The 15,668-nt window shown below is 46.2% G+C and overlaps 2 protein-coding genes across 2 annotated transcripts in view; one reads left to right on the forward strand and one right to left on the reverse strand.

The window, feature by feature from the left end:
* The window catches only part of ADAM17 (ADAM metallopeptidase domain 17), a 37,437-nt gene extending 32,586 nt beyond the window's left edge, over nucleotides 1–4,851 (forward strand). The window contains exon 19 of the mRNA XM_074895657.1: nucleotides 2,806–4,851. Coding sequence (XP_074751758.1) covers nucleotides 2,806–3,156 — 351 coding nt within the window. The 3' untranslated portion in view covers nucleotides 3,157–4,851. The remainder of the gene's footprint in view (nucleotides 1–2,805) is intronic.
* Nucleotides 4,852–6,891: 2,040 nt separating this feature from the next.
* Nucleotides 6,892–14,605, reverse strand: IAH1 (isoamyl acetate hydrolyzing esterase 1 (putative)). The gene is made up of 6 exons (XM_074895658.1): nucleotides 14,486–14,605; nucleotides 13,062–13,114; nucleotides 12,468–12,610; nucleotides 11,442–11,603; nucleotides 7,968–8,086; nucleotides 6,892–7,246 (listed from the first exon to the last, which is right to left on the reverse strand). Exons 1-6 carry the CDS (start codon nucleotides 14,564–14,566, stop codon nucleotides 7,079–7,081), a joined length of 726 nt encoding a protein of 241 aa, XP_074751759.1. The 5' UTR covers nucleotides 14,567–14,605; the 3' UTR covers nucleotides 6,892–7,078.
* Nucleotides 14,606–15,668: the final 1,063 nt, after the last annotated feature.

The raw sequence follows: 15,668 nt of genomic DNA on the forward strand, positions 1-15,668 counted from the left end.
AGTGTTTATCAAAGGAGTGATAATAGACATACCTGGAGCCACATGCCTCACGCTGCAGATGGATGAACCAATCCAAGGGGAAACTGTTTTCTTGAACAAGCACTGCAGCTTGGCGAGGTCTGATTCTTCCTTCCTGTAAGAGCTTTGACCTTGCTGACAGAGCAGGTGTCTTGCGGCAGCCGCAGGTCCCGGGGCAGGAGGTGGCGCTGCCCGGCGGGGCACCGCTTCGCAGCGGGCGCCTGTGTGCGGGGTCCCCTCGGCACGGGCCGTCCGGCACCTTCAACCACAGACCGCCTGTTCCCAGCCCAGTGGGTCAGCGAAGCACGAGGCTCAGTGGGGCGACGCTGCAGGGAAACCTCTGCAAAACGGGGTGTCTTTGCTGCAGAATGGCTGTTTGCAGGAGTCAGCTTCTAGTGGCCAGGTGCGCTAAAGCCTTCCAGCTGCTTACGGGAGAGCTGGCCTTAGGGTGCAGGGACCTGCCAGCGACCCTTCTCACCTTGTAGATAATGAGTTGGAAGAGAAGAGCAAAAAAGTGCCTAGATAAATTTTAATTACAGTCCAGCACAGGGCATCTTCTGACATAGATTTTTGGGTATCCTGTCCAGTGCTTTGACAACCCAGTTCTTATTAACAACTGAAACTTTCAGCTAAGGAAATGTCATTTTGTAACAGGAGGAGGCGAAAAAAGAGCTCTTTCTTGGAAGCCACTGGGGGAAGCATACTCAAGTCCCAGACCACGGAGGCACGTTGCCTCTGTCATCTACTCTGATGTGACTGAAGACGATCTTAGTTTGAGTGCCCCATATCTAGTCTTCAGTGCCATAAGAAAAGTTACCCTAGAGCTTTATTCCTGAATTTAACCAGGAAAATCCCAGAAGCAGGTGTAGCAACAGAGCACAGGTATAGTTAATGGGCTCCTTGCACCAGTAACAGTTTAACAAATACATCTTGTGTCTTTTGGAGCTACTGAGGGTTGAGTGGTTGGGAAATTGTCGTGAATGGGTGATTTAGATCACTTAATTGCCTTCAGATGTATTAGGAAAAGTGGTTTTGATGCTGTATTAGTGTGACTTAACAGAGTTCAGTGGCAAGGTTCACTCTATTGCTTACTACATGGAAGAAACATAAAAAGGAAAATAAAGTTAGAATCGAGCTCAAATGATTTACAGACACCAAAAAATCCAAAGGGTAAAGAAAGCCCTCATACTGAGTCACGAGGTTCAGAATTCACCCCTTGCTTTCTGAACTACTTCTCAGAGAGAAGTGTAGGTGCGGCTGGATCCAGACTTGGTGAATGGTTTATGTCTAAAGGATTATACATGCAAATTTTGTAATAATTAATATTGAGTAAGTACATGGATTAGTAATGTTTCATCAGGATTAACTCAGTTACTGAGGATCTGTTGTAAGGGGTGTCTCTGCCTTGGGCAAGGGAGGATCCCTTAGTCTCAGGAGAGGAATCTCAAACCTTGAGAGGTGTCTCTGCTCAAGGGGAGAGTTGCCTGGCGTGCAATCCAGCTGCAGTCCAGAGCAAGCTCACATTGGGCTCATCTGAAAATCTGTTGTTGGTAAAGGTGTCTCTTCTCGAGGAGAAAGTGTGAGAGGTGTCCCAGCTGGAGGGGAGACCCTGCTGTGCAGCCATGCTGCCTGGCAGGGAGAGCTCAAAGGCGGCTCACTTGTGCTGTCATATTTACGGGGTGAAGTGGTTGGCTCGTAGTTGAATTGCATCCAGTGGGAAAGGTAAGGAGTGCATGAGACTTCTTGTACCCACAGCTTGCTTCTTCCTTGATCAAAAATGAAAAGCTGCCTGCTATTCATGCATTAATGGCATGATCAGTGTTCCAAGCTGACGTGTGTCAGTGCTCACTGTGTCACTCTGCTCCTTTGTGGGTTTTCTAGAGGGGTTCTTGGTCCGGCTGTGGCTCCTGCATTTCCCTCCTTTGGAGCCTGTACCAAATTACTGTGAGTTTGGTTAAGGGGTCGAGCACATCTGTCACAGAAATGTGCTACTAGCAGCAGGTAGGCATCTCAGCCTGCCTAGTATTAGCATTTACTAAGGTTTCTGGGGATTTTCTTATGCCCAAAAATGTCAGGGTATTTTCCAAACCGTGCTCAAATAGAAGCAGAACTCAGTGGACTCTAACTTAATCTAATCTGGGTTGCAGAACCTGGGTGTGATCACAGTGGTCTCTCCAGTCTGAGTTCAGTGCAGCTGCTTGCATGTGAAACAGAGAAGTCTTCAGGCTGGGAGAGCAGAATGTTCTGTACTGTAGACTCTCTGCACTGAGCTCTCGGTTTCATCTGGCTTGGTCCTGTGTTTCCAGTCCTGGGTTTTGCCAGAGCAGCGCTGGGCCCCAGGGAAGGTGGGGCTGGAGCTCTGCCCCAGTGCACTGTCACCTGTGGTGCTTTGTATGGAGAAGGAACAAGCAGAGATAAAAGGGCCTCTCTGCCTCTAGTGCTTAGTGTAGCTGCATTTCTGGAGGAAAACCAATACCACAGATTACTACTGTTGGATGTTCCCTTGCTCCTATGCAAGTATAAATCTACTGTGAAATTAAAAATCTGACTCAGTTTCCTCGGTTCAGCCTGGCTAGCGCAGAGTCACTGGTGGTAGCCCAAGGGCTGTCAGCACATCTCTGCTGGGAGCAGAAGGGAGGACTCAGCAGCCCTTAAACCGTTCTAACAGGAGAACAGGTGCTCCTCAGAAGGTGCCTGTGGCTGTTCCTTTGAAAATGGTGCAGAAACTGAATCCTGGGCTAGACCCTGGTTGCTTTTCCCAGTGACGTGGCTGCTTGTGTCTTGCAGAACGTGGAGATGCTCAGCAGCCTGGACTCTGCCTCTGTTCGAATCATCAAGCCCTTCCCCGCGGCGCAGTCGACAAGCCGGCACCAGCCGCTGCAGCCCCTCACAGCCGTGCCCGCCGTCGCTGCGGCACCGAAGCAGGATCACCAAAGAATGGACACTATTCAGGAGGACCCAAGCACTGACTCTCACATTGATGAGGATGGGTTTGAGAAGGACCCCTTCCCAAACAGCAGCTCAGCTGCCAAATCTTTTGAGGACTTGACAGACCATCCTGTCATTAGGAGTGAGAAGGCTTCATCCTTTAAACTACAGCGCCAGAACCGGGTGGACAGCAAAGAAACAGAATGCTAGTGTCTTGCTGCCTTCTACGTGTATGACTTGTGTCTGCAAAATAAGGATCTAAAACCATTTCATTTATATAAATATATGTATATATTTTTTTGTGAGGGAGTGGGAGAAATAAGGAAGTGACCTACTGCAGATGCTGGTCATGTGTATGACCTTCCTTAAATTACATTTATTAGAGCATTATATCTTTTAAAAAGGAAAATCCAAACTAAAACTGGCTTGTTTTTGAAGCTTTTTGGATTTGTTTTTCTATTTCCTTGACCTTTAACATTTCCTTCAACCTGTGGTGCAAAACTGAATATCCTGCTGGATATTGGATTGTGTATATCAGCCTTTTTTATAATTTAATATTTTGTAGTCTGACAGCACTGATAGACAAAATTAAAGGGGCTTTTAAAAACAAAATGAAAACTGCAGTATGTTCCATATAGAGTAGATCAGTTAGCAGTTTAAGGTACATGTAAGCAAAAGCCTAAACCGATGCCTTGAGAACAGAATGAAAGTAATGAAACAGAGAAAAATACAGTCTCATGGCATTAAATGAAGATGCATAATTGGAACCAAGAAGCTCAAGATATACAGCTTTGAAATAAAAATGAGTCATGCAGAGGCTGTTACACCTTACACGATGCATGGAAGTGCTCCTCTAGCATGAAACTGCTTTGCCTGTAGGAGTGAGGTTGTCTTCATGTCTTTGTGGCAGAGAAGGGCTTTCGATGTGAGTTTCCCTCTGCACTAGGAGGCTTGTGTGTTGCACGTGTCTGGTAGGAGAAAGCAGTGTAAGGGGAGAAATCATTTATGTGCATGAGGACTGCTTTAACCAGCTGTTTACAGCAGTTGTTTTGGTGCAGAAGTGTTTCTCCAAAAGATACTCTGAGATAGGTATTCTCTCTCTATTGTTGAGATGTTCAAAGAGCTGAGCCTCAATTTTCAGGGTCTGCAGCCTGCGGAACTTCCTACTGCATAAATAAACGGGGGGGGAAATTCCCTCCATTGCAGGGGGGCATTTGTTTAAAAACAATTGTGAATTTAATCAAAAAACAAATAAACCTTTGTTAAACTCACAGGGCTAGTGTAAGGAGGAGACTTCATTAATTCAAATTCCCACACAGGTAGCAAAATGTGATGTTAAAAGTTAGTAATTTAAGGGTGTCCTCTATTTGATTCACCTGGAGATCTGTAAGGCGAGCTGGGAATGGCACATGAGCGTTGTTTTAGCTTAGTAGCAGATGGACTGACACAGTGGAGTCACAGAGCAACTGTTGTGATAGTAAAGCAGCATCTGAATTCTGCGTCTGTTTTCTCCCATAATAATCTGTTGATAAAACTGACATCAAATATGACCAATGGTAGAACCATTTTAACTGTTACAAGCCTGCACTCAGCTACAGGCCAGCTGCAGCTGCAAGAAAGCCTTTATGTTTTTAAATGTGAGGGAAAGGAACCAAACCCATGCTGAAAGGATTGCGGGAGTGCCCCCGTCCTCCCCACCCGAGGATATTTGTTACACGAATACTTGAATATGTGCCTTATGGTATTCCTGTCTGACTAGCTATTGTGTTTTATATACTGGTTTTGAACTTTGTTTGGGGTTTTTTGTTTGGGTTTTCTTTTTTTGATTCAGTGCAAAGTACATATGTGAGGAGTTAATTTAATTCCCAATACAATAAAAGCTTTTTATATTAAAAAACAGTGGAATGAGCTGTTTACGTGCGGTCCTTTTAGAAAAAAATCTAAATTCTTCAGTTGTCAGACCCTGGGTTAAGCCTGGCATGCACACTTCTTCTGAGCCCATTATTTCTAGCTGCTCCCCTCTGAAACTTGGCTGCTGCAGAGGCCAGACCCTGAGCATCTGTGGGACGCACCTGCACCTGAGGGGCTGTCCTGCTCTCCACGGCGTGGAGTTGCCTTGCCATGTGTCACAATCATTAAGGTTGGAAAAGACCTTGAAGATCATCCAGTCCAACCGTTAACCTCACACTGACAGTTCCCAACTACACCACATCCCTCAGCGCTATGTCGACCTGACTCTTCAACCCCTCCAGGGATGGGGACTCCACCACCTCCCTGGGCAGCCCAGTCCAACACCCAGCAACCCCTTCTGTAAAGAAATGCTTCCCAATATCCAGTCTAAACCTTCCCTGGTGCAACTCGAGGCCATTCCTCTTGTCCTATCGCTTGTTACTTGGTTAAAGAGACTCATCCCCAGCTCTCTGCACCCTCCTTTCAGGGAGCTGTAGATGGCGATGAGGTCTCCCCTCAGCTGCTCCTTGTAGGACATATGCTCCAGACTCTTCCTGCACCTGTGGGTTAGGGTTGGTTCTGAGGGTGAAATTCCTATCTAAGCTATGGGGGTGTGCTCAAGTGCCTCTTCAGGCAGCAAGTCTGTAACTATGTGTTCTCAGCACTAAGGTCTTAACTTCCTTGATGAAAATCAGGCAGTAGCAGGTGGCAAAACAGAGGTTTGGAGCAGATCTTGGGAAAGCCTCAATCCATGAGCCGAGCCGTATTCCAGACATGGTGAAAGTGGCACTTTCACAGTTTGTAACATCTAACGCAGGAAGAGCCACAGCTTCCCCAGGGAGTCCCTTCCGCTGGTCAGCTGGTCTTTACTGTAAGCATTTATTACAGACAGGACACTCCAGTTTAATATTTATAAACCAAACTAGCTTCTGGTCTAGCTCCAGGCACATGAAAAGTAATTATTTATGCTCTAGTTTATAACACTGTTACATCAATGACAGGTGTTGGCCAACTTGTCTTTAGTCATTTAATGAAGCCTCACAGCACCAACAACACTGGACCGTTTGATGCTCTCTGAGTCCGTCTCACCAGTGCGTAATAAATACATCCCTACTGGCCTCATCTGTTCTGTGCCAAAACAAGTGTTAATACAGCCCAGAATCATGTAGGGGTTTTATTTGCAGTGACACACACTACTCACTTGTTTTGAAGCCATGGTCCAGTAGTATCATCCTTTCTGCTGCTCTCTGGCTGGCTCACCAATTATTTCCCAAACCACTTTTTTCTCCATGCTTGTTGAATTTTGTCTAGGTCTGAGGTAATTTTTTGCAGCTTGCAAAAGTAGTTTTGTAGTTTGCGTTCTCTTGACCAAAAACTATATATAGTATGCAGTACTCATCTGTTACATCAGTTGTTAAATTATGGCTGAATACCAAAGCTCACTTGAAAGGTCTCCTTAAAGTGATGGTAAATGACATATGGTGCAGCCTTGGCAGCAGAGATGCAGACCCTTTCGAGTAGTTTCTTCAAGCTCCAAGCTTCTCAAAAGGAGCATGTGCATCCCCAGTTTTATACTACCCAAGAACATGCACTGTGTCTATATGCAAAAGCCAGGTGTAAAGAAGCTGGTGCTGGTGCCAAAATAAGTTTTAAAGTTTAAAACCCCCTCTTCTGAAATAAATCCCTCTCAAAAGCCTCACTAAAGCTCAGATGATAACAGCTTTTAACTGCTGTATTACATCCAAAGAAATTAATCTGGACTGACATGAATGGCTCTTGACAAACTCCATGCTACTGCCTCTTACCAGCTCCTAGGTGTTTAAAGCCAGTAGATGGTTTTAATCAAAGTGTAGTCTGCAAAGCTCAGCTAGGCCAGGAACTCTGTGTCTCTTGGTCACAGAGACTCCCATCTTCCTCCAAGGAGCTGCTCATCCCCAGACGTTCAAAGCTACTGGCATAAACAGCATGCAGACAAACCACCCCGTGACAAACCCCGCGTGGTCTTCCTCTTTATTCTCCCCCAGAGCGAGGGAAGGGGACACAGAAGAGGATTGACAGGGCCCTCCCCATGGCCCCGTTCCACAGGTATGCAGCGCTTGCTGCGTGGGGCAGGTTACCTGCTGGTCGTAAGCAGGTTGGCTTTGTCGGGCTCGGCTGCCTCGGCTCGTTCCCACGGGGGATCTCACAGAAGACTGGCCTTGGGGTTCGTGTGGTCCACGTCCCGCCAATAAGGAAGCAGTGAAGGAAGGGCAGACAGTTTTTTCTCCAGGCGTGACCAAAGTTGTGCTGCTAGAAAGCTGTTGCCTTTTGTTGATAAATGAAGACCATCAGACAAATAGGATGAGAAATCCTAAAGGGGAGGTTAAAACCATGTATTAATGTATTTGCTAGTTGCAAATAGAAGGTCTTAAGTAATTTTAAAGTTAGTTCTTCAAAGCCAGCTGGTATACATACTGGTTTTATTTTTCACTGTTTGTACTAAAATATTAAGAGAATGTCTGATGGCCACAGTCACTGAAGGAAAAAATCATGGGATTAAGTGATGCAACTAAAACGGTGAGTCTGTTCAATAGTGCAGTAGTCTACTGCACCACAGAGTGCAGGAGAGAGAAAAGATTCAGCATCCGAACAGGAGTTACCTGCTCACAGGAAAAGTCCACGATCTGTCACATGGACGAGTTTGGTTATTTGGCCAGAAGCATCAGCAGGGTGCCCGTGCGACCTGACCTCACTCTGAAGTTAGCCCAACACCGGGCAGCAGGTTGGACAGGCTGCCTCCAGAGGCCCCTTCCAACCTGAACTATTCCACGGCTCAAAGTGCAAGGAAATGGTTATTTACATGTAATGCGCCCAGGGGACATTTGCTAACCAAATATAATGGCCAGGTTGTATTAAGCTTTATTTCTCATAGTCCGTGGTGAACCATTCTGGATTATTTTCTTCCTTCCCCAAAGTGTAATCTGGATATATTTTGTATCATTTCAGTGACAATGAAGCACTACTGGTTCCTCTATGCTAAATGATGTATTTCACAACTAATGACAGTTTCAAACTCCTTCATGACATCATACCTGATTTTTTTGCATCAGAGTCCAGAGGTCAAGTACATCTGTTCCGCAGTCCCTAGCTACCTGCACACAGGCGTGGGCATATTCCCCGGTGGTGGCATTGCGGCGATTTAACTGGTCACCTGTTAACCAGTCAGAAACAAAGAAAACATTTAACAACTGCAACTGATAGAGCTCGATTTCAGTCTACTGTGATAGACACCATACACCCCAGTTTAAGTGGCTGGAAGCTATTGCTCATTTAGGCTCTTCCAGGACACCTTTTGTTTCTGAAGCATTTGAAAATGTTTCTTAACAGATGTGTAACACCTGAGAAAGAGGCAAGAGCAACAAGCACAAGGGCATAATGCTTATTTCTCCTTTGCTCACAGCTTTCACCTTCTGGCAAGCGTCAGGTGAAATCAGTGCATAGATTTAAAACTCTTCATACATTTGCTACTAGCACAGAGAACAGAGTTAAGTAAATGTCAATCTACTTATTACAAGCTTGCTTTCCGCTTCCTGGATGACAGCAGATATTTCCTTGTGGTATTCCCCTCATTGTAACATGCTGGTGAAACCACGGTACATTTAGGTGCAAAGCTTTATTAGCACTCGTGATTGCTACATTTGTGGCTGCAGACAGTTACACCAGGAGCTGGATGTTCAGTTCGTGCTCAGTGCCAGCTACTGTAAGGCAGCAGTTCTGCACAGACCACAGTGAAACTCTGGAGCTGGGTATTACTGTTGTTTGGTTGGGGTTTTTATTATTTTTAATGGGACCTATAATGCAATTCATTGACTCCTATTCTACTCCCTCCATACATCTCATGATTTCCACTTCTTCACACTGCCACCTCTTTCCTCCCATCACTTCTTTTCATCATAAAAATACTCCTGGAAGCCTCACTGGTCCTTCCCCCACCACGGTACATTTCCTAAATCCTGCTTTCTTCAACTTTCTTCCTGGTTCAACTCCCGCACAGACTGAGTGGCCCTTCAGCTCATTCAGCCTCCACGGCGCAGAGCTCCCTTTGGTGCCAAGTCCCCCGTATCAATCACAACCTCACATCCCCAGGCAAGCTCCTGCAGTCCTGTCCCTTTCCCCTTCTGTGACTTCTAATCTAACAGAGTTGGTAATTGCCTCTTCTTTCATCGTTAGGATTACTCTCCACTGTTTCATTCCCTCTTCCCTTCTGGAGCACACAAACACACGCCTGCTCTCAATGTGCAGCATTGCAGGAGCATGTGCTAGGTCTCCATTTGTAAGCTAAGAGCAGCAGTCAAAGGAAGCTCAGGGAATATGGGGGTCTCTGGGGGACCAAGGAGGCAGCCTAGTGATTAATTCTGACCTGCACGTACCCACCCATCTTGGGAAGGAGGACAGCCAGCAGTGGGGAGCAATGGCTATGGGGATACTCAGAGATGTCACAAGCATCTGGGTGTGCACCACTGACCTGAAGGGGCTGCCTGTGGCGTTGGTGAGGTCAGTGCCTACCACCTACAAAAATTCATGGCTAATGGGAGACCCACAGTGACTGGAAGAAGGTTAACATTACACCATCTTTAAGAAAGGCAAGAAAAAGGACCTGGGAAACTGTCAATTACCCAGCCTCACCTCAGCACTGGGAAAGGTAGTGGGATTACCTCCTTTTGGGATTAATTTCCAAACACATGAAAGACAAGAAGGAACTATCAACACAAATTTAGCAAAGCCAGACAGTGCTTGACCAACCCAATTGCCTTCTGCGATGAAATGACGGCTATGCAGGTGATGAAGGCAGCTCTGACTTCAGTACAGGCTTTGACTCTGTATCCCACAGCACTCTCATTTGGAAGCCGAGTTTCTTTTCACGCCTCTTTTCACACCTGGATGAATGTTCCTGTGACCATCATCATGCTCTTGTTTCACATCTCTCCTTTGCTCTGTTATCTATCTGACAAAACTAGAAATAAGCAGAACATTTCCCCTGGATACTGGTTGAGGGCAGATGATCTGATATTGCTGCTTACTGTGCCCACAATACTTTTATCTGTGGTCCATGGTCTGAGATCACTGTCTTTCATTCCATCCCTACACTGCAACCTCTTTCAGACAGATGCTGGCAAATTCAACACTATGAATGCAAGTTTCCTCCATCCCTATGCCATAAAAAGGATAGCTGTAGGACAAAAATGAATTGACAACATTTTAGAAGTGTTACTTGATAGCTAGGAGACCAATAAGCAGCATTCCTGGTGTGCTCACCTAACAGATCTTCAGAAGGACAATACAGGTGCATGTTTTGCCAACGACAGCTGTGGCAGCTTTGGTGGGAGCTGGGCACACACGCCGGGACAGGCTGCTCTGCGCCTGACCTGTCCTTACACCACATCCAAGGATCTACTGCTGTCACGTGTACAGTACTGGCCATGCCTGATGTTTGATCTGACCTGCTACAGCTGCTACCGTCTCACACAATTTGTGAGTATTACTCCAGGACTTCCTCTCCTTTTCCAAACTGAATATAAAAACTACCCTGCTGGATGAGACTGAAAGTCCATATAGTCCAAAATCGGTGTTGCAGTGATCCCCGACACACACCAAAGCCCTCTAATGCAAAGTCATGCAATGACATAGTCTAATTTAATGCAGTTTAAATATGAGGTCAGCTTCAAAATGTTACCACTTTGACTGAGTACACAACTCAGGATGCACAATACCACCTAAATTAGCAAAAACCCTGCAAATACAAAGGCGACAGCTCTGTATTTACCAGAATCTAACTCAAAAGTCTTTTATAAACGTGCAAGAACTGGACAAGCTGTCCCAATGGAAAAGAGGACATGCTCTCAGGAGGTATAAACTGTCACTGCTGGAATCAGTGGGATTATGGCAATTTCCACCAGCTGAGTAACACAAAGTAGGCAGTGCTGTTACGTCTCTATTTTTAGCTTTAGCTTGAACAACATAATGAGAAATCATTTAATCACCTTTTGCGTCTTTTTCAGGTACTTTTATTAGCATGCCTAGAATATGATTTTCTCAGGGGGAGATGGAGTCGGGGGTTAAGTTTAAAATAAACCTGGCTAGGATATTGCTGCTTATCTAAATAGATGTGAAACATGCTGTGACTATCATAAAATTTTCTAAGGCACAAAATGCCATAATTTCTTCCATTATTCATGTTATTTTGGAAGCTGCTAGGACATGACGTAGTCTGCCTAGGACATCTTGGCAAAACCTATGTTTTCAAAGGGCAGCCACTTCTGCCAGTTCTATGCATGAACAGATCAATGAACACTTTTGAAAGGATGTTACTAATTAGTTGGTGGTTACTCCACAAGCTTATCCAAAAGTTGTTTAGCAAAACAGCTAGCAGTCCTTTTCCATCAACTCAAAGAACACTACTGCAATCTGGCACAAGCACAAAGCTAATCATCTGTCAGCCTGGGATCAGTAACTTACACTCTGCTGGTAAAATGCAGAAATTCTGCCCATCTGTACCATTCTTTTACCTTTGGCAAGACACTCCTTTTCCCAAACTGATTCCTGAAGAGGTGGTGGTGTTATCAAAATAATCCTGTCTTCAGTAATGTCTACTGACTTCAGGTAGTGTATCATGCTCTTTAAGTTTGCAGCATATTCCTCCAAAGGAACATGTTGCTTAGGGTTCAGATCTGTTAGGGGATGGAGCACACGCATTAGCGATGTTAAACTGCTTACAGATTTATTACGCAACATAACATGTGTTTTACACAATGAATGAATGTGGGCACTCATTTTCAGTACACAGTTCACCTCAGCTGTTGATTCAGGAAGTATGGTAGGAAAATGCCATTCCTCAATATCCAAAGCAGACAAGTCAAGAATTTAAACACAGCACTTCCGACTAACACAAATAAAGCACAGGGAGGGGTGTGTGTGAAATCCACCTTTTTTCTTTTTTAAGATGCTTTTTCTTACAACTCCGTATCTTAGTATTAGATCATGTAATCACCTCAAACCTCACCTGAAACAAAAACTAAGATTTTTAAAATCTCTTGGATGCAGAGAAAATTTTGGAAATTCACAGGGACGTACAGTCAGTCCTTTGTGCACTGATGTTACCACTTTGATTAGACTAGCTCTGTCTGCTGCTATGCTTATCTTAAAGAGAATCCAAGTGCTCCCTTCCCTCATTTCCTCAACCCATGGGCCAAGAACCCATCAGACTGCTTTAAAGGCAGAAAAATCAGCTAGATGCCCAACTCCCATTTTAGGTCATGGATATATGACTAATTCTTGAACACGCTGAAATCTACTTTTAATATTAAAACGTGGTGAAAGGGAGAGAAACAGAAGGCACTACATTGTTTAAATATAAATAAAATGACTGAAAACAATCCACTGTAAAAGTGAAAAGAGGGCAACCGGTTCCTAAAGAACTGGCCAGAAAAGACTGTGTAATGTTCTGTATTTTCTGCTAAACTGTCTTAAGAGAAAAGGCCACAAAACAAAACAAAAAAAACCAAAACAAAACAAATCAAAGAAAGCTTCCATACCTTTCAAAGCACTGTCATTAGCTCCAAAGAATATGGTAACCGCAACAGTACTCTCAGCACTTTTAGTGATCAGTCTTGGAAGGACCAATTTAGCCCATCTGGTGTTGTACCCTGAGAGCCCACGGTTCACAACATCACATTTTCTGAAACAGAGACACATATCCAAAAGAACATCTCCCCTCTGCCCACCAGAGCAAAACCAGGGATGTTTTGAACCATTCTGTCACGATACCCGACTCCATCCCTCTCAGAAATGATGAGATTTAACAAGTTTTCTGTGGGATTATATCTCTATGTTTTGAAAGTGCACGCACAGATTGCATGTGTAGTATTTAACCCGTCACAGACTATGAAACCAGAACAATCTTGACAACCACTAAGGACTTTTTTCTTTCCACTCAAGGTCTGATTGGAAACATCCAGTGAGTATTTCCATCAGTACTGGGCAGGTTACCACTAAGGCAGTTCCACTTCAATAAATAAATAAATTTTAATAAATAAATATATACTAAATATTAACATGTTGGCTTTCTTTTAGAAAAGCTGCAGGACTTCTTGCATACTAGAAATTAAATTTGAAATTTAAGCTCTTACCTGACCAGTCTCTCAGCAAGGGCTGCCCCCCAGCCATTCTCTTGGAAGGAGAACTGAAAGCAAGGAAAAGGGTTAGACCCTCACTGGAAAAACCACACTGCCCAGCAGATCAGTCCCACCACCGGCACCTCCCCTCCTCAAAAATTTTTTGTGCATGGCTTCTGGCACCGCTGCAGCAGCGCTTCCTCCCTCCCAGCCTGCCCTGACCCTGCAGAGGTCAAACAGCCCTGGTCTCTATAGACACATGGCTGGCATCAGGGGCAACACGGGACTGTACCTAGAGGGACAGACCCTCTGGTCTCTTTATAATCAAAACTGGATGCTGTCAGACTAGTTTTGTTTTGGCTGGTGAAGCTTTTTTTAAAAAAAATATTTTTCTACTTTATTTCTAAGATCCTTTCACTGTGCCTTCATTCTGGAGAGCACCTCTCAAAAAACTCTCTCTCCACATGCTGCTTTGAAGTGCAGTTCAAAACCTACCTCTCCTAGTACTGGAAAAATTAATCCCTTCTCCTCGTTCCCACTGTTGCACTATCCTCCCTGTTACAGTGCTCCACAGCAAGTCTGTTTAGAGAACCCATCTCTCATTAAGGATAACCTCCGTCTCTGGCCAGATCTGTTTCCGTCGGAGCAGCTCTGTGAGCCCACTCCACCATGCCACAGAAGGTGGGGATCCAAAATGAACACTAAAAAGCTGGTACTGCCTCAAAGGAGACGTTCCCCAAGCCATGGTCCGGCCACGTCAATGAAGAACGAGTCTCCAGGGTGGGTGAGCTGGACGCGGGGAGCTGCAGAAAGGACACGCCAGGAGGGGGGACCGGGAGGAGCGCGGGGGTCAGTGCTGACATGAGGCTGTCCTCCCTGTCGGGAAAACGCCACTGCCACCGAAGCACCAGGAGCTACACTTCTACCAGATCACACTTTGACATAGGAACTTCATCAATTTCTGCAAGAAGGCTCTACGTCTCATGGAAGACCACCAGGCGTGAGAGCTGCGGGCAGTCTCTGGTGGGAGATCCAACAGGGGCAGAACCGTGCCGGGCCTCCCTCCCGTGTCACCGTCTCCTCCCGCCCGGCGCCGCCAGGCCGGTCCCGCCACGCCGCCGGCCTCTGCCGAAGCGGGAGTTTAGAGCATCCCTCAGGGGACCCCGCTTCCCGCGGCGCCCGGCCAGCAGGCCGCCCCGAGGAGAGCGGCTCACGGGGCCCCGCCACCGCCACCCGCCGGGCAGAGGCCGCTCCTGCGCCGGCCGGGCCGGGCCGGGCCGCCCCGCCGCAGGCCGCTCGCCTCCGGCCCCGCCGGGGGGAACCGGGGCGTTCGTGGCGCTCGGCAGCAGAAGGCGGGAACCGCGGCGCCCGCCGCTCCCAGGCGGAGGCCCCGCCGGGCCGGCAGCGCGGCCCCTGAGGGGCTGCCGCAGGGCCGCTACCTCCGTGATGGAGTCTCCGAAGAGGACGACGCGGGGCCAGCGCAGGAGCCGCCCGCCAGCGCCCGCCTCCGCCAGCGCCATGGCCACCGCCGGACGTCCGCCGGCAGCACCAGCGGCGGCAGCAGCAGGAGGAGGAGGAGCGGCCTCGCCGCTTCCTCTGGGGCGGGAAACGGGCGGGCGCGGCTCAGAGACGGCCCCCGGTAAGACCCGCGTTAGTTCTAGCACCGCCCGTGTTTTACCGCTTCCCCCCCTCTTTAAAGGGCTTGTTACTGGAAGCGGAGGCTGGAAACCCGTTTAAAAAACATGCGACATTAAAAAAATTAAGATCCTTATCTGTTTCAAAGAGGAGACATCTAAAGGAACGGACTTACCTCCTTTAAAGACTTGATACTCTTAGTTAGATAATGACATACAATTTGGAGATGAAAGGTGCCATTAATTCTGCTAATACCAATAATACACTAAGTGTGTTAGTACAATAATACTGCTATAAAGATTACTGGGTGCCAATTTAATCAGCTGAGAAAAGGGGAGAAAATGTATGTGTGCAAGAGAAAGCTGTTTTGTAGAAAACTCACTTTCAGAGGACATTTTCCAGTATGATTTACCCCAGCTGATGTGAAGTATCACATTTGTATCTGAAACTCTTCCCTACATTCTGCAGTTTCTGGTACCCCATTTCACTTTGCTCAGAAGACCGTGTCACCAGCACTGAGTGACAGGGCTGTCAGCGGGAGCAGATGTGTGCTGACTGCCACAGAAATAGTGACAGGAGCCATTTGCACTTGAGACTGTTACAGGTCATAGGTACTGACTTCGCCTGAAGGTGGTTTAAAGCTCCAGTTAACCCCGGTATGCAAACACGAATTCCATCTTCAGTGTGTTCAAGACCCCTTTGACTTCAAGCAGCTACAAGCGTGCAGGTCATTGCTACCTTGACAGAAACAAAATTATATACAAGCATGATTCTGAGCACATGCAAACCTAAACCATCCAATTTATCCTCCAACTGGTCGTTCATCTTCAAAAATACAAAACTCTCTCAATTTAATTTTTGTAATTCTAAACTTAGATAGGTTAAGATTTTTTTCTTATATGCGCATATAAGAAAAAAGAACATATGCACGCTTTGTTGATTTTATTATGATCTATACGCACAAATAGCTATTGTGTATATAGATCA

Source organism: Athene noctua, chromosome 1 (genome assembly GCF_965140245.1).
Source record: "Athene noctua chromosome 1, bAthNoc1.hap1.1, whole genome shotgun sequence".
Lineage (NCBI taxonomy): Eukaryota > Metazoa > Chordata > Aves > Strigiformes > Strigidae > Athene > Athene noctua.

Excerpts from the sequence above, each read along its gene's own strand:
- IAH1 (XM_074895658.1), bottom strand. The coding sequence starts at position 14,566 with ATGGCGCTGGCGGAGGCGGGCGCTGGCGGGCGGCTCCTGCGCTGGCCC. Across the intron at positions 12,611-13,061 it reads CTTGCTGAGAGACTGGTCAG|AAAATGTGATGTTGTGAACC; the intron begins GTAAGAGCTTAA and ends TCTCTGTTTCAG. Across the intron at positions 8,087-11,441 it reads AAAGGAGTGTCTTGCCAAAG|GTGACCAGTTAAATCGCCGC; the intron begins GTAAAAGAATGG and ends ACTGGTTAACAG.